This window comes from Hemicordylus capensis, chromosome 2 (genome assembly GCF_027244095.1).
Source record: "Hemicordylus capensis ecotype Gifberg chromosome 2, rHemCap1.1.pri, whole genome shotgun sequence".
Taxonomy (NCBI): domain Eukaryota; kingdom Metazoa; phylum Chordata; class Lepidosauria; order Squamata; family Cordylidae; genus Hemicordylus; species Hemicordylus capensis.
In genome coordinates, this window is record NC_069658.1 from 378,901,753 (window position 1) to 378,929,147 (window position 27,395).

At 43.7% G+C, this 27,395-nt stretch overlaps 1 protein-coding gene across 2 annotated transcripts in view; it reads left to right on the forward strand.

Moving 5' to 3' along the window:
- The window catches only part of ADGRE5 (adhesion G protein-coupled receptor E5), a 64,126-nt gene that overhangs the window by 19,741 nt on the left and 16,990 nt on the right, over nt 1-27,395 (forward strand). Inside the window, exons 2-6 of one of the 2 annotated variants that reach the window (XM_053294792.1) lie at nt 7,634-7,684; nt 8,364-8,450; nt 11,479-11,610; nt 13,234-13,368; nt 24,848-24,991. In XM_053294792.1, coding sequence (XP_053150767.1) covers nt 7,634-7,684; nt 8,364-8,450; nt 11,479-11,610; nt 13,234-13,368; nt 24,848-24,991 — 549 coding nt within the window. The remainder of the gene's footprint in view (nt 1-7,633; nt 7,685-8,363; nt 8,451-11,478; nt 11,611-13,233; nt 13,369-24,847; nt 24,992-27,395) is intronic. The other variant, XM_053294793.1, reaches the window with a different exon arrangement.

Below are 27,395 nucleotides of genomic sequence, written 5' to 3' on the forward strand. Positions count from 1 at the left end.
GCATACAGTCCGAAGCAGTTTGTCCACATCATCAGAAGTAACAAACTGAAAATGATCCAGTTTAATCCTACAAGAGGAGTTGCTGGCCACCTCTACGATAGACTCTGCAGTAACCGTGGAGTCTAGTTCAGCGCGAATACCAGATTTTTATCTGCAAATAAGTTGTTAAATGCATCACAGTGAGTGACAGATGGTTCCAGATTCAAATTCAAGGCAGAGGGGGCATGTACTAGCCCTCTCACAAGCCTAGACAACTCAGCTGGATGTGAATTTGCAGGAGCAATGCTTTACATCAAAGGAACTATAGGAAATTGTAATCTGGATCAGAGGATCACCCACGAGGTGCACTGATTCATATCTTTTTCTGAAAATTATTTTTCTTAACAAAATAACCCTGTCCAATCCCACCCACCCCCACCACATTTTCCATTCTATGGTAGGAAATGATACAGACACTTCTATGCGTCCCCACTAGAAATGCCCCCGCCCCCCAGGCTGGGTGAGTTTGATAAGTAAAAGAGTCTCTAAGAAAGAGATAAGAACCCTCTCCTCATGCATGCGACCTTTCGATTGAGATTGTAGTTCAGCAACTGCTTTGGCTTTTTTAAAATTTTGAAGAAAAATATTCACAAGACTGAGCTTCATGTGTAGTTTGACCCCAATTAACTTCTATGCTGGTGGTGGGTTGTCCTTTTTTTTTTTTTTTTTTTAATGTGAGAATTGTGTGCTTGTGTGTGATTATTTGTGATAGCCAGATGCTGAGATGATTTCCATAATGTGACTTTGAAGATAGCTTAGGATATTCCAGCTGGGCATGCAAGGAACATGAATCTTGTGACATCCATTTGCTGGCTCAGATGTGACTCAAAACACTGTGCCTACCCTACCCCATCCCACCCACCCCCCTTTCTGGGTATAGCAAGTCAACTGCCTCTTAAGCTGCACCTGCGATTCCTGAAAAAATCAACACTATAGCCAGCAACTTCTGAGTAAGCCACAGAGGCAAGTCCTCGTGGCAAGGCAGAAAAGGATGCTCTGACTTTTTACATATTTTTCTGTGTAGATTCAGTAATGGGAAAGCTGTAAAATATGAGTGAAGATAATAGTCTGCAGAGAAATCCCTGCATAACTCCAAATGATTCTTTCTTCAACAAGTATGAAATAGAAAAGGTGCCATGCGAAATAAAGGTGTGACAGCCATCAAGGCAAATGAACTGGAGGTTTCCATATGTTTGGGAGATATTTCCTGACAAAGAATTTTTCAAATGTTATCAAAAAAGTGAGACAGATAGCTATGAAAACAAACTAGGGGAGAGAGATGAGAAATTAGAAAAAAGGTAGAAAGCAGGGAGAAAAATATGAAAGAGAAGCTGGAAGAACAAGACAAAGAGAAGGTTATGTATTCCATCAAATTAAACACTTTTCAGAATAAATTACTTGTTAATATGAAAGGATGTGCTTCTAAAGACATTTGAGTCACAACATTTGAATATGATATTGTCAAACTTAAGTACTTTGACATCTCAATGAGCTTTCTGAAGCTTTGCTCACATTTCTTTGGTTCTTGCTTTTGGTGCTGTCCTCCTTTCTTGGTTCAAACTAACAAGATTAGTTCTTCAGTTGAAATCAGCAGTGGGACTTAATGTGTGCTTAACATCTGCTGGATTGTACCTAGATTATAAGAGAGCTGAAGAAGAAAAGCAGTGATTATAAAGAAGAATTGATAAAAATAAAATGAAATGAAATCAATAACGAAGTTTTAAAAAAAAGAGTAGAAGGAGTACGAGGAGCACTGAATTTTTAGAACATTTAATTTTATTTATTTATTTTTTAATCTGGAAGATCCCCATATGGTATGTGTAAAAGATGCATTTAGGAGAGATTCTCTGTGAGTGCAACACCCATACAGCCTGAATTACTTAAATATGCCTCAGGATAATATTGTAAAATACTAAAGCTATAAAGTTAGTTATTGCTCCAGGCAAGAATAATTAAAATTAAATAGTCAATTTATTTAGATTTTTCCAGATTTATTATTTAACATAGAATGTTCAACATTATTTAACAGCAGATGTTCATCTCTGCATTTTATGTAGGTGCAAAGAAGTGAACTTCCTAATAAATAAATTAAGAATAATAAAAAGACGATATTATTGAGGGATACCATTTAGAATTAATGCTTTTTCTAAAGATTAAAATGTATAGTCAAACAAATAAGGAAGCAAGTGTGTGTGTGTGTGTGTGTGTGTGTGTTAAAGAGTCAGATAGGGATAGAAGAATGGAATTTGATACAATCTTTTGCCCCTTTCTCTCTGTACCTAGCTTCCTTAGCCCTGCATAGGTGGGGGAGTTCAGGGAAAAGATGGCAGGCATCAGACTGTCTACTGTACTGAAGATGTAGAAGACAGGAAGAGGCTGTGTTTGCCTGCCCATGTTTGCACACAACTTCTGCCAAGCACACAATGTTTGCCTGCCTAGTGCAATTAGCACTAGCCTTTTTACACTGGAGTAGGCTCTCCTCTACATCTTCAAAGTCAGCTAATCAAACTGAAATGTTATATTAAAAAAATTTATTGGCACATATTCAAGACTTGGATTTAGTCCATACTGAGTGCCAGAACCTGTGAAGTAGTAATAAAGAAAAAAGTACCATTGAACTTTCCACTGTGTTATCATACTTGCCCATACACATGTACACTATCTACATCCAAATCTATGCTTTACACTGAGTTGGGGGATTTAGCCTGAAAACCAAATCTGCAAGTATGCATAAAAAGTACATCACAGTCTGGACACGGGAAAATGCCAATGTTGGGTTCTCACCAAGGAGCAACAGACTCGGAGACGGAACTTCTGAAACAAAGAAGCAAAGTTTATTTTTGCAGTAGAAACGTGATGCAAATGGTAATATTTGGCCACCTTGATATTGTCTCAATTGCATTGGCAGTGTTATTAGCTCCCAAGGATTAGAGAAGGAGGGAGACAAAGTGAAGGCTGTAATATCTTATTGGCTGGTGTGCATTGGAATGTAGGCAGAACGAAGACCGAGAAAGCGGAAAGAATGACAGGAAAAGAGCAGTTTGTTGCCTGTCTGTATCTGCTGTTTCATGGGAAATGCTAAAAGGGGGTGACTTCCTGTCCTGGGGAGATTTAGGCAGAAGGGTGCATAGGTGGCACCAAGGTCTGTGGAACCGTGTGTGCTAACGGCTAGTAAAGGGGAGCACTGGAGTTCCCAGGCATTCAAGCACAGGGGTTATCCCATGGCAAGCCCACACAAGGAATGACCAAATCTCATAGGCTTCTATCTAGGGGTTCCACTCAGGAATCTCTCTGGGGTTTCTGCTCAGGAGTCTAGGGGGCTGTCAGGCAAGAATGCTGTGGCAAGCCCACTCAGAGAGCTGGCCAAAGACTTGGGCATCCAAGAACATCCAGGGCAATACAGAGCAGTTTTCCTGTTACTGTCCCCGACAAGGAGCACTCAAGGCTAGTGACTTCAGCTCAGTGAATTAGTAATGATTCTGGACTCTGCGGTCCAGTGTTTCTGCTCAGTGGCTCAGCGGGCCCATGATTTCACCTTAAAGAAGGGGTGTGAGTGTGGGTGCAGAGTCAGGCACCTGGCTGTTGGGGTCTTCTGGAACCATAGCTGGCAGCTCGCACTACCAAACACCCACAGTGGTAGGAGGCAACAATATCTCCTTTAGCAACCGAGACTGGAAGAGCTCGCAGCAGAAAGACCAACTGACTAGAAGAGACAATACCATTTATAGGGTTCTATCAACTGTGAGATCCCAAAGGTGGGAAAGCTCTAAGTTTAAAGGTGGGTTCAAGGGACCGTACCTGAGGAAAGGGTATGGGTGCAGCTGTGTCTGAATAGTCACAATAGTGTGGGTGCAGCTGTCTGTGTCTCTGCTTCAGAAGAAGCCGCGAAGAAAAGGGTTCTATTACATCTGATCTGCAAAACTGGTTTGGGTTCCTGGTCTTGATTGGATTTTGGGGTGTCTAAATAGGTTAGAGGCTCTCCTCATTTGCTAGGTGGCTTTCCCACCAGTCTAGTTTCTGCTTACACGACACTGCTTCTTGTTCCAGACAGAGGATTCTAGGCAGAGGCCAACTTCCTCCATAGCAGCAAGGGCCATCTATGCATAGATGCATGCCTTCCTTTGTGAAACCAGAGTTTCCCATTGCGAGGGGTGGGGACACTGTCTGCTAGCATAGCCCACCTATGTACGTATTGGACAATGACTTCTAGGTTAAAAGCTATGACCTGCAAGTGAGTCCAGAAACCACTATTCAGCAATGTACCACTGCTCATTTTGGTTAGCCTCATACTCTTAACCACCTGCAGCACAGGACTGTAAAGTGTACACTGGTTCTAGCAGAAGAAAATGTTTTTCAATAAATATGAATAAAGAATCTGTTGTGCATGCAGATGTCTCATCAGTTGAATTGTCATACAACAAAGAAAAATGTGATTCTTGCAAGAAGATAAAAGCATCTTTTTAGCACTATGTTTGTAAATATTAGAAAGTGTAATTTGGCATATCAAGAAATGCAACAGATATCTATCCAAAATAAAATAAAATTGCAATCATCTGTTAACTTCTTTACTTATTGTTTATTAATGTGCCTTCTGTTCTTAAACAATAACGAAACCTACACATTTTTAAGTCTGTGGCTTTCTAGACAACCATACAAAGACATTTTCCAAAGCTGGGTATTAGGACCAGAAGCCAAAGAACTGTGTACTAGTTCTGCATGCCCAAGTGGAATCTGTGATTTATTTCTTTATTTTAAAACATGTATATTTATCACCTTTTTCAAACTGAAATTTCCAGGATGATTTACAGTTTAAAACAATTATTTTTTACAACTAACAACAAAACGAAATATCAATTAAAACTGGCCCCTAAGAATAAAAACTTTTGAAAGGAAGGAAAGGAGGAATTTTTTTACAAATTACCAAAAGGATAACAGTATAGGCACCAAATGAACCTCTCTGGGAAGCAGTTTCATAAAATGAGTGCCGCAGTGGAAGACACCCTCTCTCTGGTCATTACCACCTACAACACCTCAGGTGGCAGGGAAAACCCGAAGGAGGGCCTCCAAAGATGCTCTTAGTGCACGGGCAGCTATACAAATAGGCATTCCTTCAGGTACCCACATACCAAGCTGTATAGGGTTTGAACCTCTATACCACTTTGTTGCAAGACACATCACTTTTAGGACTGAGAAAGCTTTCAGATGAATTTGAGTTACCTGCCTCTCAAAGACAAAAAGCCAAACTTGGCATATTGAAGCCCTAAAGGACCTCTTGAGATCCTTGCCTATAATTCTACATGTGTTGATGTGAGGAAATATCTTAAACCCCTGAAAATGTTAAACACAGTTGTATTGTCTGGGGTGACCTCAGTGTTGCTGGTTCCAAATTGGGGTATTTACTTTTTTGTGTTTAAGTTCTTTTTTTCCATGTTTGCTCAAGGCTTTATTCAAAGCTTCATTATTTATTTCATTAAAAATCAGGATTTTATTCAATAGAAAGTGCAGAGAGCTCCTGTTGTTGAACTCTTTCACTTGTGGCTTCTGCCTTTTGCTTTGAAAGACCTTTGACGCACTCATTTTATGTCAGCTGCCAGAATGGGAGCTATGGTCATGCTATCCAATGTGTAAGTCAGTACTTGACAGTACTGGCACATTTCAGAGAGCTGGCTTTCCTTGAGCAGCTACCAAGACTGCTATGCAAATACAGGGAAAGAAAGGCAGAACAAATGGGACGGGAAATGATCTTGCTCTTGTTTTGCAAAATATGGCCACTGTGTCCCACTGTACCCCATAAAAATATGACGAGGAAGTCCATTACTAAACATGCTACTTGTTAAAACAAACATTTGTCCCCTGCTAATTGAGCAAAGAGGCCTCTTTTAAAAGTCATGATTCTCTTTATTTAGCTGTGGGAAAGCAAGTGGCCCTATCCACCCCCAACACAGTACCCCTCCAGTGGTTGTTGCTGGTGTCTATCTTATGTTACTTTTTTAGATTGTGAGCCCTTTGGGTACAGGGAGTCATCTTTATGTGTTTCTGTATATCTATGTAAACTGCTTTGGGGACTTTTGTTGAAATGCGATATATTAAGATTGGTTGTATTTGTGTGTGGGTTCTTCATCTTCATCATCTTCATCATCATCATCACCATCATGCTGGCCAATATAACAACTTAGGCCCAGGGTATTTAAGGGAATTCCTTCTCTGCTATGAGCCACAACTTCTATTGAGATCACCTGGGGAGGTCATCTGGTGACTACTCAGGGACAGGCTTTTTCCATTGCCATGCTGAGACTTTGGAATGCCCTCCCTGCTGAAATAAGATCCTCCCCATCTCTGCCACCCTGTAAAAGGGCTGTTGACGTATTTATTCATCCAGGCTTTTAATTAGATTTATAGAATCCATTATTGATTTAAAACTGTTTAAATTTTATTTTAATCTGTGTTGTTTATTGTAAACTGCCCAAAGACATGAATTTTCAGCAGTATATAAATATGCTAAATAAAAATAAAAAGATGAATAAATAATATACATCCTGACCAACGATCTACATGTGCAGCCAACTCAGACAAATATGCATGCAGTGCTAGCTGTTCCCATTTCTGAAGATGGAGCTCACATGGGGGTAATTTTTGCCATCCCCCTGCCTGAGAAGCATTCCATATGATCTGGAAGTCGGTCCCTGAGGGTTGTGCAGCCCTCAGGGACCTACTTACGGGTCACATGGAGCACTTCTGAGAGGAGGGGAGATAGTTAAATGCCCCCTGCCCCACAAGTTCCTGCACCTCAGTAGTGGGATGCTAGCACTGTATGTGTGCTTTTGTTTCTGTTTTGTTTTGTTAAGAGTTAGGAAGTTGGCCACTGTCTGTGGCTATCCTATTCTTTAATGACACCCCACCCCTCTTTATGTCCTACTGACAGATAATCCTGGATAATAATTCTTGGTAATACTGCAGATCTTTGATCTCATTTTCACCTTTCAATCCATTCCATAAAAAGTCATTGTTGCAGACACAGTGTTTACATTTATCACTGGAATACTTTTCTTCCTTTTCTGGCTATTTGTACTAAACCAGGAATAGGCAACCTTGGCTCTCCAACTGATGTTGAACTACAACTCCCATCAACCTCAGCCACAATAAATTACAGCTGGGGATGATGGGAGTTGTAGTTCAACAACAGCTGGAGAGCCAGGGTTGCCTACCCCTGTACTAAATCAATGGACATAAAAGCCAACAGCACCCAGAAGAAATCCCTGGAAGAAACCATTGACACTTGAATACATTTCCCTGCTGCCATCATTTGGTTGTCTGGTGAGATGTTGTGTCACACAGATCAGATCAGGTCTACCTCTGAATGACAAATGTCCCTGGGTGTGAAGGGCCAATGTTTGAAATGCTGGCGGAAGTATTCAGTAGTGTCCCATCCAGTCTATGAGATTGGCACTGCTCTCCTTCCTATTGGAACTGGCTGGCCTGTTCCAGTGCAGGAAGGGATGGGGGTGTCTGTGTGTGAACTCTGGGGCACCTAGAATGCGTATAATCCATGGGATGAAACTGACACTGAGGCTTTCTCCATCTTTCTGTCTTTCAGGGCTTTGCATGACTCTAATCCAGTCAGGAACTAATGCTCAAAGCTTCGTGAGTAAGTTTCTCCTAAATAAAGTCTCCTTCACAGCAGCATTAGGAACCCCGTATAAAACTATCCTTGTTCTAGTGGGAGTGCATTGTGTACTGAGAATACCATGGATGGAGCTGTGATTGTGCACACGGGTTCAAAGAACCTATGCACAGATGCCACCAAAGCCACCTCCACTTTGTTCTGGGGTTCTTGTTCTTCTCCGCCCTCCGCCATAGGCACGTCGCAGCACCCTTCCCCCCATGTGTGGAGGTGGCTGCCTCCTCCCTGACAGAGCAGCCTGAGGTAGGTTGCCCTGCCCTCACTGCTCAACTGGCCACCCAGCATGCACAATAGCTAGCTGAATAAGGCCTAAGGGTAAGGGGTTTGCTAGAGCCCTCTGACTACTGCTAGCAAACCCTTGTCACACATGAATGCCAGGATTCCCAGGAACACCCACGCCTGCTGAAAAAAAGTTCCAGGGTTGCTCATTCCATCACAATATCTCCTGTCCGTAGAGTGTTGATTTGCATGGAGAACAGGATAGGAAAGGGGAAGTCGCGGGGGAGGGTGTGTGTTTCTGGACTTTGCAGCTTTGGAGATGGTGGGCTCAAAGGGAGCCCTGGGGAGAAGTGAGGAGAATGGAGTTGGTCCCACAATACAGGCAGATCCTAACCAATTGTTGTACTCCCCTCTCTCTAAACAGAATTGTGTATCAACGGTGTCGTGGATCCCTGCAATTGTACAGAAGGATATGAACCCTGCTCAAAGGATGATCCTGTAGAGTGTTGTGGTAACAAGGCACTCATGCTTTCCAAGTCGTTTTAGGGCCGCAGCAGGGAGCAACTGTTGAATGTGGGCAGTGCGAGGGTCTGCCGCCAGCATCGGAAGCGGCTTCACTTTGCCACTCCCCCACTGCCTGCCTGCAGCTTCTGCAGCTTAGACTTCCCAGAAGATTGCCTGTTGCAGAGAAATGACTTACCCTTTATAAGTGATTGAACAGGAAGCCAACTTGAAATGAGAAACAAGAGTTTGATATGTATTACTTACGAAGCATAGATTAGGAAAACAATAAACACGCTAACAGTCTCTTCTTCGGAGAGAGGGAGAACCTCTCAGTTTGAATTTAAGTCAACAAGTGAGGAGCAGACAAACAAACTGTGACTCCACCCCCAAGGCAGTACATAGACACGTTCAAATATAGACAAGCATGCCCCACACAAAGAACTGAGACAATGTCCATGGCAAGATCCCAACATTGCCTAGAAAAAGCAAAACCTTTCCTTGACTCCCAAGCTTAAATATCCTTGGTATGAGACACTGGGGAATTTCACACATGTCCATGCCAAACAAATCCTGAGTGGAATTCCCAATGCCTTCTTCTTTTTCAAAAAACAGCCACAGGAGTGGAGGATTTGGACTGGTTTTAACCCCTTTCCCCCTAGGCCACCGCCACAGTCTAAAACACACACACACACACACACACACACACACACACAATCTCAAGCTGCTGCTTTATGAGTGATCTCCTTCATGGCTAATAGCAACTTTGTGATGTTGCTTAAAGTTTGATGTGAATTGCTATGAGGTCAAAGGGTTAACCCCACCCAGGGCTTGCACAGATGGCTCCTATCCAAATTGGGCTCCTCACCTCTGCTTTTTGAAAAATAAATAGTTGTCATGCATTCTACTCATGAAATTTGCACCTCATCTCTAGTTTGACCCATATTCTTTAAAGCCAGACTGAAAGGACTGAAGGGAGCTATGTTCAGGGTGGGATGGCACCAAAGAGCAATAATCCTGAATGAGGACCTGGTGCCTTTCTCAGTTGGCCTTGTGCAAAACTCCTCAGCCTCAGTTTCCCTTCTGAAAATAGGAATAACAGTAGTCTATTTCACAAACAGAGACCGTTACTTCTGCTGAGTTTGCTGATAGGATGCCAAGAGGGGTTCCCAAGGAGTAAGAGGTGGTTTCCATTTGCTCCTCCAGCTTTCAGTCACAGCACATTAAGGTCTTATATTTATTTATTTATCATATTATAGAGTGCCACCTGCAGACGTTTGGTACTCTACAAGTGGCAGGATCAGGCTTACTGGAGATTCTGATCAAATGAATAACCAAACTTCCTATGTCAATCAAAAAGTGTTTCTCTTGGGAAAAGAGAAAAGAAAATTGAGGGAAGGCAGAACTCCATGCATGTTATGTGGGAAACATGGGGTTCCCAGCCCTGTGTTCCCTTCATTTGGCTTCTCAGGCAGTGGGGAACCTGGAATGAGGATTCTCCTCCAGGCCATCAGTTTCCCCCTGAAAATGCACACTAGGTTGTTTGAAACCATGTTTCCCTCCTGTCAGTGGGGCAAGCAGGTGAGGGAAGTTTCCTTCTCATTCCCTTCCAACCGCGTGGCCAAGTGCAGTAGCTGCTGGACAACGGACCCCCCAGCCACCACCCCCATACTGTACATTCCAATTTTATTTGTTAGATTGTATTAAAACACACACACACAGCATTACAAATAAACTGACACACACACCCCTTTCTTCTCTGCTGGCTGGAAGGAACTACAACAAAAACCAGTCAGTGAGGCGGTTCTCATGATCAGTGGGAGCTGACTGGAGAGGGTTAGCGGGGAGAGCGGGCTTAGCCTACCCTCCCCACAAATGACCAAGCAGTCTGCTCCAGGAGGCCTAACCGGCCACTCACACAACTGCCGGCTCCGTTACGGAGCTGGTGGGGGCTGGGGGGATTGGGGGCCATGCGGCCCCCGGAAGCTCCAGCATGCCCTGCGTGAGTACACAGGGCATGATGGAGAAACCCTTGAGCCGGGAGGCTGCTTTTAAGCCTCCTGGTCGAGGGTCTGCTCATGAGTGGCCACGGCAAGGAGCCGTGCCGTGGCAACTCACTATCGTAGAGCCCTGGTTAGTGGAGTGCTTGCTCCGCTAACCTGGGCTTAGGGGAGGGTTATTTAAGCAGGTTAACTGCTTGGAGGTCACCGGGCTCTTCTGCAAGCCTGGTGATTCTCACGGTCAGGCGAAATCAGGCTAGGCTCCCCTAGCCCGATTTCACCTGATCGTGAGAATAGCCTCAGAATGTGGCCAATTAGCAACTCCAACTTCTTAGGTCTTAGAAAAGGATGGAAATATTTTTACCACATGCCACTGATTGCCTGCCCAAAACCTGCCCATGAAAATGAAAGGATTTCCCCCAAAAAACCCTCCCCACCCCAAGAAATTCTGCCAACTCCAATATCGTCTATGCTCTGCTAAGGACATCAGTTTCCAAGTCTTGAATACGTGTTAATTTAAAATATTTATACCCTGCTTCTCCAGAACACTACTACTTAGGGCGACTCACAACATTAATAAACCAGATACAATGTAAAATAAGAGACTAATAAAATTAAAGAAGTTTAAGTTAAACAACTTAAAAGCCCAGGTTAAAATGACAATTAAAATTATATGGTTTTTTAAAGTTTCAAATTAAAAGATATTAATAAAAAACTAAAAACAGAGAACTTTAAAAACTAAAGAACCTACCAGATATAAGCAGCAGATTAAACATTAAAAAGCCTCTTTTAAAAGATGTGTTTTTAATTGTTTAATTAAAGGGAGCATGGTGAAGCTCTTAGCATGAGAATGCTGGAGACCACAATGTGGATTCCCAAAGGCCCCCGGGTCTTATGTATGACAGTCTCTAGTGATCCAGCTATGACACAGAATCAGATTATTTAGGAGTTCATTTTCAGGACTTCAGTCCCCAGGATTCAATGCATGCAGGAGATGATCAACAGCCAGATTGCAAAGTGCATTCTCATATATTGCAGATATCAATGAGTGCACCCAAGGACTAAACAGATGTGGAAGCCATCAGCAATGCAGGAACACTGCTGGAAACTCTACTTGTGAATGCTTGAAAGGATTCCAGTTCAAGAATAGCAGTGGTTCTGAATGTGAAGGTAAGGGCCTTCCGGGTTCTCTTCTTGCTTGGCACGTTGCATGCCCACACTGCAAGCATGCTTTTGCTGTGGCTTAGCTTGACACACTGTAGGTGTGGCACATGTGGAGACAAGAGCTACAGCAGAGGCACAAGGGGGCTGCATGTACAACAAGGTGTTTACAGGTTAACCCAGCAAAAGATGTTGCACTGCTCTGAAAGATGAAGTACTCAGTCAAGCGCTCACCAAACTAGAGTCTGGAGTCCCACATCCAGATCCAATACTCTTCGCCCCTGCTTCACACTAGGTGCATAACAGAGGTCCTGCTGTCTGATTCCCTCTGGGGGTACTTGATGCTCACTGTGGGCAAGCAGGGGGAAGGAACTGAACAGGCAAGGCTCTGCAGCTGAGCTATGGATGTCTTGCTCCTGTCAGGGTTGACTTCTGGTCTCGGGCATCCACCAGAAAAGAAAAAGGCTTCAAAAAGCAGTATAGGGCAGAAAAGCAGGCCCACTCCTGCTCACTCATGCTGCCCTTTTAATCCCCCACCCCTCCCTCTTCATAGGTTTGCATTGTTTGTAGATTCCACCTCAAGAGTCAGAGAGTGGCAAATGATTTGTTTATTCTGGTTGCACTGAATTAATAGAATGTGCATGTAATTTGAATAACCGTGATGTCAAGGTACAGCTGGTGGGCAGAATTCCATGTTGTTTTTATTCTGCTACAGTTGAAATCCAGATGTGGAAAACCTTTGGAAGGTGACTTTTTCCATTAACTCCTGGCAGGTGAGCCTGTTACACATCTGACTGTTGTGTACACAAGCTTATTTCTGCAACACTAAAGGCAAGAATCTTACTCATGCTTAACAAAAGAGAATAGTCATAGGCTTTTCCATCACAGACTATTTCCCCCACCCTCCACTATTCCAGCTCTGCAGTCTCACAATCCATAAGAACAGTTTCTGCTCCTTTGAATCTTACAAAATTCCTGCCTCAGAGCATTACTTAGAGTTCCACTGGCCATTCATGGGCAAAGGGAGCAAGGATTTCCTTCAAATTGTTTGGAGTTTGCTACCATCCGCTTTTTCTGGTTCTGCTGGAAATGGCACCAAAAGCACTAATTGGGAAGGGAGGGAGATAAGCACATCCTTTGGCAGCATCCCTTTCGCCGTGTGAGTGTCCCACCATGACAGAGAGCAGCCCCAGCTGTGCCTGTAGCTCACTGCCTCCTTCTTTGTAGCTGCCCTGGCTGAAACTGAGCACTTGTTTACCCAAACTTGACCTTCTTATTCCTTTGGCTTTCTCTCTCTTTGTTGCTGGTGGTTCCTCAGCATGTTCCAGATGGGAATCACCAATGCAGTTGGGTGTACTCAGCATGCTTTGGTTACTTCAAGCCTCCCACCTGGATGGAAAACCCCCTTGCACTTGCTGGCAGCCTGGCACCTTGGTTGTGGAGAACCGCCTCTCTAAGCGGACACTGTTCAGCATGCCTCTCTGCATGGCTCAGTCAAAGCAGATTTTTCTACTTCTGTGACCAGAATGGCCGGTCTTCCTGTCACCTCTAACAGTTTCCTCCTCACACTGCGTGATGGCCCAGCTGGGGCAGATTGTTGTGTCTCACCTAGAAGCAGCTTTCTCATTGCAGACATTGATGAGTGCCTGAAAAATGCTTCCATCTGCGGACCCAGTGGAAGTTGCATCAACATAGCAGGCGATTACATGTGCAAATGCAAGCCGGGTTTTGTGAAGAGCAATAAAGATGATAAAAAAATTTGCAGAGGTAGAGTCCATTGGGAATTTCATACTTGTGCAGCCCCTGTAATGCGTGGACAGTGAAGCCATTAACTTATGTCAATGTTGTGATTTGCTAGCGTTACAAGTGAGTTGACCTGATTTGGGGGGCCCACAGAGTAATTGATGACCTAGGATACTGCTGTTAAAGCAACAGATCTCAGCATGATCAGTACTAGATGAGAGATTGCTTTGGGCTCCAATGTAAGGTGAGCTGAGCTTTCTGAAGGAAGATGGGCATATCAGTTATAATAAACTCATAAATCAGAGCAGCATTTATGTGAAGTAGAGCATCCATTGTGGGCATGATTGGATGTGGAGGATCACTGCAGTGGGATTAGAGCCCAGATTGCATATCTTCATTTGTAACATAGCTGTGCATAAACCTAGCAAGTGTAAGAACTCTGTATAGGCTACTTCCTTTTTGTGAGCCAGAAGAATCAATATTTGTTTTCGTATTTATTATCTTGTAGAGTTTTCAGGCATGGACACTTTATGAACAGGATAGAGCTCATTTGAAGACCTATACTCAGGCAATACATGCGGCAATGAAGCGATTCTTTTCTGCCCGTATTGCATCCACAAGTTCACGTCCGGCGGAGTTGTTCAGGGTTGTGAGAGGGCTAGTATGTGCCCCTCCTCCCTTGAATCAGAATCTGGAACCCTCGATTACCTGTTGTGATGTGTTTAATGAATTATTTGTGGGGGGGAATCTCTCGTATTCGGGCCGACTTAGACTCCATCTCCACAATTACTTCAGCGTCTGGTGTGGAGGTGTCCAGCAACTCCTCTTGTGTGATTAGGTTGGATCAGTTCCAGTTTGTGACTCCTGAGATGTGGACAAGCTGATTGGAACGATGCGGCCCACCACCTGTCCTCTTGACCCTTGCCCAACATGGCTTATATTATCGGGCAGGGGGATTGTTGTAGAAGGCCTGGTAGAGATTATAAATGCACCTCTGAGGGAAGGTAGGATGCCTCCTTGTTTTAAGGAGGCAATTATTAGACCGCTTCTGAAGAAGCCTACCTTGGATCCCTCAGAGCTGAGCAACTACAGGCCTGTCTCCAACCTTCCGTGGCTGGGCAAGGTAATTGAGTGGGTGGTGGCCTCCCAGCAGTCTTGGAGGAAACCGATTATCTTGATCCATTTCAAACTGGCTTCCAGGCTGGCTATGGGGTGGAGACTGCCTTGGTCAGCCTGATGGATGATCTCTAACAGGGAATTGACAGAGGAAGTGTGACTCTGTTGGTCCTTTTGGACCTCTCAGCGGCTTTCGATACTATCAACCATAGTATCCTTCTGGAGCATCTGAGGGGGTTGGGAGTTGGAGGCAAGGCTTTGCAGTGGTTCCACTCCTACCTCTCGGGCAGGTTCCAGATGGTGTCCCTTGGAGACAGCTGTTCTTCAAAATCTGAACTTTTGTATGGTGTGCCTCAGGGCTCCGTATTGTCTCCGATGTTGTTTGACATCTACATGAAACCGCTGGGAGAGATCATCAGGAGATTTGGTGCAGGGTTCTGTCAGTATGCTGATGACACCCAAATCTATGTCTCCATGTCAGCATCATCAGCAGAGGGCATTATCTCCCTAAATGCCTGCCTGGAGTAGGTGATGGGCTGGATGAGGGATAACAAACTGAGACTGAATCCAGATAAGACGGAGGTACTCGTTGTGTGGGGTCGGAACTCGAGAGACGATTTTGATCTGCCTGTCCTGGATGGGGTTACACTTCCCCAGAAGGAACAGGTACGCAGTCTAGGGGTGCTTCTGGATCCAAGCCTCTCCCTGGTCTCCCAGGTTGAGGCGGTGGTCAGAAGTGCTTTCTATCAGATTCAGCTGATACGCCAGCTGCATCCATTTCTTGAGACGAATGACCTCAAAGCAGTGGGACATCTACTGGTAACCTCCAGACTGTAATTTATTTATTTTGGTCATAGACCAGTAAAATACAATAAAATAAAAAATAAAAACAGATACAAACAAAGATAGAAAAACAACAATAGAAAATTCATTACACCATGTGAGTCCGTATTTGACATATTATATAATAAAATTTAGCCACCATATCTACAACATCAGAATTTAGGTTGGTAAGCAAGTAATTTAAATAAAATTAATCTTGATGACCAGGGAAATTATTCAAGAGCGGGGCTATTAATTTACATCTTACTTCTCTATAGTGATCACAGTACAACAGGACATGAGCGGTTGTTTTGATATGGCCAGATCCACATGGGCACACTCTAGATACACTTGACGTGCCTGCGAATCTTCCAAATAAGACTGCTGTAGGTAGAGCATTTAGTTGGGCAAGAGTAAGAGCTCACCTGAACTTTGGTATCAAGATACTACTTAAATATGGAGCTGGCTTAATCTCAATGTTCTGACTTCCAAGATATATACCACTCGGTAAATTTGCCTGTTCCATTTGCAATTCTACATCCTGTATGCACTGTATAATCAAGCGCTTAGCTCGATCAAATCCTAGTCTAGTTATCTCCACTAGGGAGAATCCATATGCTGATAATTTTTCCATGATTCTTAATTCCCAATTAGATTTAAAAGGTTCCTCCAGGATAAGATATGCCAACCCAACCTTTGTAAACACAAGCTTTAGCCAGAAATGTATAATGGCTTTCCAGTAGCAGGATTCAATTGTGGTCAGTCCCACCTCTCTTCTAATGACAGAATTTGAGACACACCTTGGAAGTTGGAGTATACTTCTTATAAATCTAGTTTGCAAAGATTCGATCAAGGCAAAATTAGTAAATGTACCTAACTGTGCACCATACATTATTTGCGGAAGTACTTTGGCAGCAACTAGTTTTAATGCAACTGGTATATACCTAGCTCCACGTGAGAAGTGAAATGACTTAATTAAGTTAATTGAGGTTTGAACACTCTGGATAATATGTTTTTGGCGTACATTCCGAGTGCTGGCTGCATGGAAAACAACTCCCAGATATTTATAGGATTTTACTTGTTCAATTTTGTTTCCATTAATATGCCAAGTATGGGTCTTAGGCCTCTTGGCGAAGACTAATACCTTAGTCTTCTGGCAGTTTACCTCAATCAGCTTTCTGTTGCAGTATAAAGTTAATTTCTCCAGAGCTCTACGTAATCCAATGGGGGTCAAAGAGAGAAGGATCATGTCATCAGCATATAGCAAAATTGCTATATGCTTCTGTGCCAGGCTAGGTGAATGTAAAGATGAATCATCAAGGCAGCTCACTACCAAATTAATGTAAACATTAAATAAAGTAGGCGCCAGTATACATCCCTGCCTTACCCCTCTATTTACTGATACCTCTGCTGATAATTGGTCATCCTGGGTATAACGCACCCGCAGCTGGGTCTTTTCATATAACTTATATATCAATAATAGTAAACATTTATCAATAGCCAGTTCTATTAATTTCTGCCAAAGCCTATCTCTCGAGATGGAGTCGAATGCTGATTTCAAATCTATAAATGCAGTGTAAAGGGCCGCTCCTGGCCAGCAGTGTATTTTTCAACTAGATAGTGGAGAGTCAAAGCATGTTCCATCGTAGAGCGGCCAGCTTGGAACAGCAAGCTGTTCCAAGCTGTTCAACAGCAAGAATGTTGTTATCTTTAATCCAATCCTCCAATTTGATTGCTAAATGCTTGGCATATATTTTGCTAACCGAGAGAGAAAGACTTATTGGTCGATAGTTGTCAGGATCACTTCGGCTACCTTTTTTAATAAATTGGTACTGTTATTGCAACCCCCCAGTCAGATGGGATGGTTGCAGTGCTATCAATGTAAGTAAATAAGGAGGCTAATACCAGTATCCACCAATCCATATTAGATAAAATATTTTCAATAGTGATTTTATCGATTCCAGGGGCTTTGCCTTTTTAAAATTGTCTCACTAGATCTGCCACTTCTGAACAAGAGACCGGGTTCCACCTTGGCGAATCAACTGTGTAGTCCTCTGTGGACCTCATAGGGGTTTTATTTTGCCTATTTAGCATATTAAAATGGCTCACCCAAATTTCTGCAGATATTATATTATCAGGTGCAGATGGAGCCCTTCTCAGTGGTAAAGCTATCAATCGCCAAAAAGTTGCCTGATTTTTCATATTGGCTGCTTCAATAATCTCCTTCCCTTTCTGTTTCTCCCAAAGTATTTTCTTTTGTTTTAATAAACTCTTATATTGCCTTCTCATTGATAATAATTCATGAACATTAGCCTTAATTGCATCATCGTTATACCTAGCAAATGCCTTCCTTAGAATACATTTTGCCTCCTTACAGGCTCTATCAAACCAGGGGTGTGAAGGTACTAACCTCCAGACTGGATTACTGCAATGCGCTCTATGTGGGGCTGCCCTTGTATGTAGTCCGGAAACTGCAGTTGGTTCAGAACGTGGCAGCCAGGTTGGTCTCTGGGTCATCTCAGAGAGACCATATAACTCCTGTACTGAAAGAGCTACACTGGCTGCCGATTTGTTTCCGAGCAAAATACAAGGTGTTGGTTATAACCTATAAGGCCATAAACAGCCTGGGCCCTGGGTATTTAAGAAAACGTCTTCATCATGAACCCCACTGCCCACTTCTGGAGAGGTCCGTCTGCATTTGCCACCATCTCGGCTAGTGGCCCCTCAGGGACGGGCCTTCTCCGCGGCTGCCCCGAGGCTTTGGAATGCGCTCCCTAGTGAAATAAGAGCCTCTCCATCTCTGACAGCTTTTTAAAAGTCTTTTAAAGATGCATCTGTTCACCCAGGCTTTTAATTAATATTGTTTTAATGGTTTTAATGCTGTTTTAGAATATTGTTTTAAAATTTTTAAATTGTTGTAATGTTTTTGCATTTTAAAATTTTATTGGCTTTTACAATAGCTTTACAATCCAACTACATTCATTTATTTGATTAAGTAAATATTGACTTCCTGCTTACCTGTCTGCGTGGTTCACGTTAACTATACATATAAACCATTGCTATAATAATGCAGAACATACATACTCCACATTACTACTCTATTTTACCCAACCCAACCTGCTGTAATTACTAAATTTCAAACCCTGCTGAAAAGTCCATATTAGAAAAATAGTTCTTTAAGTAAAGTAAAAAATGGTTCTCAATCTTCTTTGAAACATTCCAAGTTTTCATCCCTTATAAGTGCTGTAAGTTTTGCCATCTCAGCATATTCCAAAATTTTTATCAACCAGTCTTCTTTTGAGGGCATTTTATTGTCTTTCCATTTCTTCTTTTGAGGGCATTTTATTGTCTTTCCATTTCTAAGCCGCTGGGGTTGCATACATTAAAAATGTTAAATTTCTTCTGGAGAGCTCTCCTTGAGTTATTCCCAGCAGGAAGGATTCTGGCCTCTTAGGAAATGTCATTTTAAAAATTTTCTTCAGCTCATTATATATCAAATTGTTGTAATGTTTTAAACTTTTTGTTTTTGTTTTAACTAATGTTTTACTTTCTGTTTTTATTTTGTTGTAAAACACCCAGAGACATAAGTTTTGGGCGGTATAAAAATATGTTAAATAAAATAAAAAAATAATAAATAGTTCAAATGTAATAGTTCAAATGCCCTTTTAAAGCCAATATGGTATTCTATAAAGGCCACATAAAGTCCTATAAAGGCCATGTTGCTCATAGGGACTGCCCTGCTTCCTCTTCTTTTCTTTTTTATCCAGCAGCTCCCCTTGTTCATGCTCATTATCATCCAGACTAACAAAGTGCTGGTGCAGGGTAGGGATGTGCATGAACCGGTCCGCAGGCCATGTTGGAGGCCTGCGAACCGGTTCGCAAGTGGCCCAGTCTGGGGGTCCAACCCTGGGGGGGTGACTCTTTAAGGGAGGGGGGTTTTGTACTTACCCCTCCTGCCACTTTTCCCTCTCTGGCACTCCAGTTTTTAGTCCAAATTTTGGGGCAGCAGCGTTCCTCCCTGCCGCCCCTGCCCCCTTGTTGATAGTAAAAGCGGAAGTAACTTCCACGCATGCGCCCGCCGCTTACGCGCACGCGGCTGCCACTGATGTGCGCACGAGCAGAAGTTACTTCCGCTTTTACTATCAACAAAGGGCCAGGGGCTGCAGGGAAGAATGCTGCCGCCCCAAAATTTGGACTAAAAACTGGAGCGCTGGAGGGGGAAAAGTGGTGGGAGGGGTAAGTACAACCCCCCCGCCCTTAATGAGCCACCCCCCACCAGCGTCGGGCCATGCCTCCGTGGTCCATGCACATCCCTAGTGCAGTGACAGTGCATGTGTGCAATGGGGAAGGGCAATTTTCATCAGTCTCCCCTTCTCTGAAGCCAACTGTGATATCTGAAAATATGCCCCTGGAGGCTGTGGAACCCTCAGGGACATATTGTTGGGAGTCTCCATTGGCTTCAGAGGGAAGGAGAGATCAGCAAATATTGTTCTCCCCCATAGCACATGCACACCAGCACTGTGTTAGCCTGGATGTCGACCACTATCATGTTTGCACGTGTGGTGATGCAAATGCAGTTTATGAGGCAGATTCAGGTGGGTTGGTCACTTCATTGCTTATACTACTCCTGGCACTGAAGCAGGTCTGGCAAGTCACAACTTATGACTTGCCAAACCAAATGCAGCTGCTGACCAGGTATTGTGGCCTGCCAGGTGCTTGTCAAGGAGCCTGTTTAGCAGTCCCAGGAAGGCAGCACAAAGAGGCGTATCCAATCATAGGCCACCACCCAAACAAAGCTGAGCAAAGGGTGTTTTCATCTGTTCCAAGAGGACAGTGAGTGGGATATTATGCCGTGTCTGCTTGGTGGGTTACAAATTGTGGAAGCTTGGCTTAGATGCAGGAAACAGAAAAGAACTTGTATAACTGGGTTCACCCACAACCAATCATTTTACAAAAAAAACCAAGGCAATAAATTTTCAAATTATATTATCAAATAGAGTAAACCTAGTAAATATAAAATAAACAGTCCAACAATGAATTTGTAAATAATTATAAAAACAATATCCACAGAGTACAAAATTTAAAAATGAATCCATATCAAAGACATAGTGAAAATCTGCCAATGTCGATTTCATATGCATTCATTCATTCATTCATTCATTCCATTTCTATACCGCCCTTCCAAAAATGGCTCAGGGCAGTTTACACAGACAAATAAATAAATAAATAAGATGGATTCCTGTCCCCAAAGGGCTCACAATCTAACATGAGAGAGACACCAGCAACAGTCACTGGAGGTACTATGCTGGAGGTGGATAGGGCCGGTTACTCTCCCCCTGCTAATTAAAGAGAATCACCACGTTAAAAGGTGCCTCTTTGCCAAGTCTGCAGGGGTTCATTTCATATGAGTCCATATTCAGTGTAAAAATCCAAGAATGATCTAGTGATAGCAATAGCAATAGCAATAGCAATAGCACTTACATTTATATACCGCTCTATAGCCGAAGCTCTCTAAGCGGTTTACAATGATTTAGCATATTGCCCCCAACATTCTGGGTACTCATTTTACCGACCTCGGAAGGATGGAAGGCTGAGTCAACCTTGAGCCCCTGGTCAGGATCGAACTTGTAACCTTCTGGTTACAGGGCGGCAGTTTTACCACTGCGCCACCAGAAGGGGCACCTGGTGATATCATCTCATTGAATATACAGAGATCCGATAAAATGCTGTGTTCATCATTTGCCAATAAATTGACAAATGTGTTTCAGCCAGAGCCAGGCCTTTATCAGCGGCGCTGTTCTAAAATAGAGGTTGCAATACTACCTGGTTCAATATACCCACCACGGCTAAATCACCAGATCACTATAAATATACAAGTCCATATTAAATACATGAATCCATTATAAGTATTAGTATCCAAAAATACAAAAAAGGAGAGAAAACTACTTATCATCCTCCAGTAATAATTCCTATAGTAGGAGAGAAAATCTCCTAGTGCCAAGGTTTTGCCAGAACCTGAGGGGTATACTCATGTGAAATAGGGGTTGTAACCCAGAATTTGGCTTTTAAAAAGCCAAATCTGGCAACTGCCAACTCTTAAGGAGTAGCTCTCCAACTAAACACAATGTTGATCACTCAGCAAGACTTAGATACCATTGCAACATCTTCAACTCATTAGCTGTAGTTCTAGCCAATCTAATTTGTATTAGGCTGTATATCATGTCATGCCTGCAACATTTGTATGAGGCAGTATATAAAATAAATAAATAAATAATTTGAGGGCTGCTTCTGCAAAAGCTCAAAACCACTAAGAATACAATAAAACCATGAGTGAATCAAAGTATACCCTAAGGGTGATAAGAAGGCCACACAATATTATATTATCAAACAATACCAACGTACCAGTTTGCATCCTCATTCAAACCCCTTGGTGCCTTTGGAGCAGGGTCCTATTCATGTTGTCCCTATTGGATTTAATCCTTTCCAGGCACCAAAACTGTAGCAGGTCTGCCTGGTGATTAAATTCCTAAAGTAGTTAACTACTACTATGAATATTTATGTACCACTCTTCAACAAAATTCTCAAAGCAGTTTGCATAGAAAAATAACACATAAATAAGATGGTCTCCTGTCCCCAAAGGGCTCACAGTCTAAAACCAGTGTCTGAACTTTCCCTTTACATATGCAACTTTTGTGCACTGTGATCTAGTCTTAATACATCTGGAGGTCATGCCTAGTACAGCTGGGGGCAGGAACACCTAATAACATTTATGATCCCCTCACTATTCATTCCCGTAATTTGGAGATCGTTCCTGTAATTGATACGCTATTAGTCCTATGTGCAGAAACCTCCTTTAGGGCATGATGTACCAATATATCCTGCAGTTTCACACCTTATTACTTCATTGTTGAACTGTTTATAGTTACTAGGTTTCCTCTGTTTGGTAATATCATTGGAAAATCACTGGGTTTTTTCGTAAATCAGTTGGCTTAGATGCAGTCACCCAACTGCATGCAGTCTAGCTTCCAAGTAGTTTAGCCTACTGCTCACAATAGCACCCCTTCAAGGTGGCACTGACAGGCCAATCCACGACCCCCCACCCAAGATGCCCATTTCCCCTCAAACTTAATCTTTGCAGATACCCACGAGAACTTGTCTCTCGGGACTGGTGAGAACATTCTCACTTTCTCTCATCTTTGGTGAAACGGTATTCTCAGTCAATTGTTATCAAGTGATTGTAACATAAGACAGTAATTAGCTGAGAGAGATGCTTGTGCAAACATTTACTAGGGAATGGCTGCTTCAAGCACCCTAACTGTCTGAGGTGGGGCCCTAAACTGACTGTGGATGGCAGTTGATGTTTTGGGTGTGTCAAGAAGCATGGTCATCCTGTGAATGGAATGCAGTCCTGTGCATAGAGCAAGAGCCATTTGTTGGCTGGCAGAAATTGTGGAAAGGTGACCGAGATAATATGGCGGCTAGTTAAGAAAAAAGTGGCTTGACTTGCTGTTAGTTGTACATGGAAAGTGTAGAGCCTGAGAAGAGACAGAAGATTTCACAAGCAGCTTCAAATTCATTGAGGCTATTCATACACGCAGGCTAGGGCAGCTCAACCTGGGCTAGGGTGCGCGTTGTGAAGTGCCGGGATTGATCCCGATCCCGGTGCTGCCCCCCATGCCTAGCCCCACTTTTGAACCCAGTGTTTAGCCAAGGTTAAGCAAACCACAGGTTTGCTTAACCTCGGCCGGCGGTCATGTGCATGATTGTCGCCAGGTTCAGTGGCTTCTCCCGGCCTCCTGTCACTTCTGGCAGTGAGCTGGGGTGGGTGGGGTGGGATGGAGCAGCCATGTTCATAGCACAGGGTACCCTGGGATGCGGGAGGGGGCAGTCCTCCCGCTCTTGCCTTTGCCACCACTCATGTGGGCGTGCAGCACAGCAAAGGCTCAAACGGCCATTGCTCATCTGCTGGGGAAGGCTGGCCAGCTCTTACCTTCCCCGCAGCCCATGAAAGGGGTGGCTGAAGGTCGTGTGCATGACCTTTTTGAGAGGAAACATCTATGAATGCACAGCCCACTGGAGTTTCATGTAGTTGTAGGCAACTCCGCAGTGTCTGAAGTTAGGAATCTTTCTCTGTTTGCTTCGCATTTGTGAAGGAAACTTGGGAATGGGCGACTTCCTGTCATTTGTCCCCCTTGCTGGCATGGTATCCTTATTCCCGCCCACTCACGGGATCCTGAAAGGAAGAGGAAGTTGCTCAGTTAACAACAGAAGCAAAGGCTCCAAAGAGGAGCTGGAAGTTGCCATCTGTTCATCGGCTGACTGGCAAAAGCAAGATGTGAATCCACAGATCAAAGAGTTGGCTGTCTTTGAGCCAAACGTGGTGGTTGCGTGTGAAAAAGTGAAAGGGGAAAAGAGGAAATCCCAAGATGTATCTTCCTTGTAATTTCATAATTATACAACAAATTGCAGTGGCTGACTCCTGGAAATCCTTGAGCCAGTGAAGCAAAAGGAAAACCAAGGCCACTTTCCCAGTCATATTTTCCTTCCAACACACATGGCAGCAACCTGCCCAGAATCAGTTGCATCATGGGGCTGTAATGTTAGGGTTTCCAGTCTGCATGCTGATGATGTCAGAAGAGAAGGGAAACTCTACCCAGCCTTCCTCTGTAGCATGTGAAAATTCTGGGACCTGGGCCAGCAAGGAAGAGAAGAAATTGCACGTCTATCTTTATGTGAATATTGTCTTTCTAACCCAGTGTTGGCCCAGATGACTGCACTACTAAGTACAGGGTTTATTGCTTTTCTTAACTCCTAATTTGTTAGGCTTTATTCAGTTGTCATTATCCTTACAAGTTAATTATATTGGAAAGTTGTATCTGAGATACAACTGAATTCTTTAATTGTGAACTTGTGTTCACTTCAGACAGTGGACCTACTCATAGCACCTACCTGCTACATGTTGACACAAGGCCAAGGGTCCCATTCACTTGCGTGCGTGCGTGCGTGTGTGTGTGTGTGTGTACATGTACATACGTTTGCACGTGGAGTGGAGAATCCTTGTGTGTACATGGAATATAAAGCGAGAAAAGAATGGGAAACTTTCTTATAATTCTCATTCTTGCCGTCATGTCATTGGAAGTCTGAAATGCAATGGTTTTATGGTTTGTCCAGGTGGATGATGTAACATATACTATGCAGTAGTGGTTCAAGTATTGAACTCTGTGGGAGCTCAGCTTCAAGTTGTCTTTCCAATGGAGCACCACTATACTTCCTATGTTTTGGCTGAAGGAGAATTTGAGATGTATAATTTGGTCTAGCTGCACTCTGATTTATGGTAGCATAATCAGAATGTTACAAAGAGTTATACAGAATTACTTGTAAGAGATCTGAGTTCATTCATTCACACAGTTATATTTATAACTTGTGACCTCATTCCCCAACACGGTCTACACAATCCATCCTTGCAGCCTAGGAAATGTTTGTTTGTTCCTTGTCCCTGGCTCTCTCACTTCCCTTTTCACATTTCCTATTCTAACTAATGTTTTTTTTTTTTTCCCCTTTTCAGATGTTGATGAGTGTAAAAAGAATCCTTGTGATAAAAGTGCCAATTGCACCAACTTCATTGGGGGTTACAAGTGTGAGTGTCCACTTGGCTACTTCCAGGAGACTTTTGCTGGTCCTGGGAAAGAAAACACCACAAAGTGCAAAGGTGAATTCAGGGTGCTGGGAAAAGGGGAGGCGGAGGGAATGGGAACTAGGGTCAGGAAGCAGTCTGGCTGGGCCTGAGACTTCTCAGGGTAGGAGCCTGACTTTGCTATGTGATATTGATCTGGAGCCTTGAATTCTGTGCTTTAAAAAAAAACCTCCACAGTTTTCTGCATAAAATTCTGATCCTCCTGCAATTAGAATAAATTATCCAGTCAAGGGAAAGTTGCATATGTTCATTTGCATGCACTTTCTTGCTTTTATATGGTGCTACTATTTGGTTCCAAAGGTTGTAGTAACATTACCCACTTCCTGCAAGAGAAACAATAGAAAAGTGCCATCGATTGTCTTAATAAGCTATTACTACTACTATGAATATGTATGTGCCGCTTTTTGACAAAAGTTCCCAAAGCAGTTTACCTAGAGAATGAGGGAAAGTAAGAGAGAGAGAGAAGATGGCTCCCTGTCCCCAAAGGGCTCACAATCTAAAAAGAAACTTAAGATAGACACCAACAACAGCCACTGGAAGGATGCTGTGCTGGGATTGGACAGGGCCAGTTGCTCTCCCCCTGCTAAATAAAGAGAACCACTACTTTAAAAGGTGCCTCTTTGCTCACTGGCCAAAGACCATTGCAACTGGGGTTTGACGAAAGAACTAAACTTCTTTTAGTGGTTTCCTGCATGCAGAGACAATTTGATTCCAGATGTGTTGACAGTGATCATTTTCTGCTCAGGCAACACCTAACGAGGCTACCCAGGTGCATGATTTTTGTAGAACCTCCACGGATGGCTCATCTCCACAGGGGTGACTAGTTTCCAGGGAACTCTCGTTCTGACAGCTTCCTCTTCCAGTCTGGGAGATCGACAACAATTAGCTGCCCTCCCTCTGTTCTCCACTTCTTCAGGCTCAATCAGACTGGTGTGTCCGGCACATCCAGTGCCTGTAACCTTCAGCCTAGACTGGTCTCTGCTGGTCCACACAGAGGAAGGTCTGGGATCAGTGTGAGCCGGATTAGCTGGCTGGCTCCCTACACTGGCTACAGTTGTGCCCCAGGGGACAAGGTGCTTTTTGCCAGCACATGTCCTGCATTCCCAGTTACAGACTGCACCACGAAATGAAGTATTCAACCAGCCACCAACTAGGTGAGGCCTCAGGATAGCGCCCAATTCCCAGACCTTCCTGCTGCTTAGACCTATTGATTCTGACCCTCTCCCCTCAGAAATGTCAGACTTTGGAATAAGAATCAAGCCACTTCCCAGTTGTGGCCAGAACAATCACTTCGGAAAATGTAGCCTGCATAAGTGGAATTGCTGTAGTCTAAATCTGACCTTATGCCCTTGTACATCATTAGAACATTTCCAAATGACAGACAGCAGCTGCCAATGACTCTGCTTGGTGTAATTTAATCCTGTCCTTCCTCCAAGCAGCTCATGGCAACACACATCGTCCCCTCCCCTCCCTGTTTTATTGTCACAGCCACCCTCTATAGTAAGCTAGCCGGAGAGTGAGAGTGATTGGCCCCAAATCACCCAGCAAGTATTGTCTCTGAATGGGGATTTGAACCGGGGTCTCCGCAGTCTAACGCCAGCACTTTACCACAGCACCATGCTGGCCGTGATAGGCAGTGAAGCCTCTGCTCTGGACTTGCGTGGGGACCTTGGGCAATTTGCTCTCTGTCTCCTCCCCCCTCCCTTCTTTAAAAGTGGGAAGAATAGAAATTTGCGTCCCAGAATTGTTGGGAGGGCCAACACGATCTCAAACAATAAACAATGTTTTCACATTAAAAGTACTGGGGGAAAGCCCACCCCTTTGGGTCCCAGGCAAACCATTTGCTGCTCTTCTTCAGTGGAATTCCAGCAGTTCAGGACTGCGCACTGCTGTCTGCTGCCAACATCTGCATTCTCTGGGGGCCACACAAGGGCAGCATGTATGGCCAGCAGTTTTGGGGAGGGGGCAACGTTTGTTTTTAAGGAACTAGATTTTCCCTGCATGACTTGGACTGCATGAGCAGTCCATCCTGCTTTCTGTAGGGACTCCTTCCAGCCGTGTGGTGGTGCTCCCCTGCTGTGGTGCTCTGTGTATCCTCATCAGTGCTGGATTAACAGAGAGGCAGAGTAGGCATGTGCCTATGGCGACAAAATTTGAGAAGCAGTAAATTTTCCCCCTCCTCAAATTTTGCCACCCCTCTCTGTGGGCAGCGGCGGCGGCTGCAGCAAGGGTGGAGTGGATGAGGAGAAAGCCCCCCCCTTACCTTATTACAGAAAAAGGCAAACCTTTTTTGTTTAAGGTAAAAGGGCGACAAAAGCCTTTTTGGCTATGGGCGGGGAAAAACTTAATCCACTCCTGGTCCTCATGTGGCGCTCTCTCTCTCTCGCTCTCGCGCTCTCTCTCTCTCTCTCACACACAC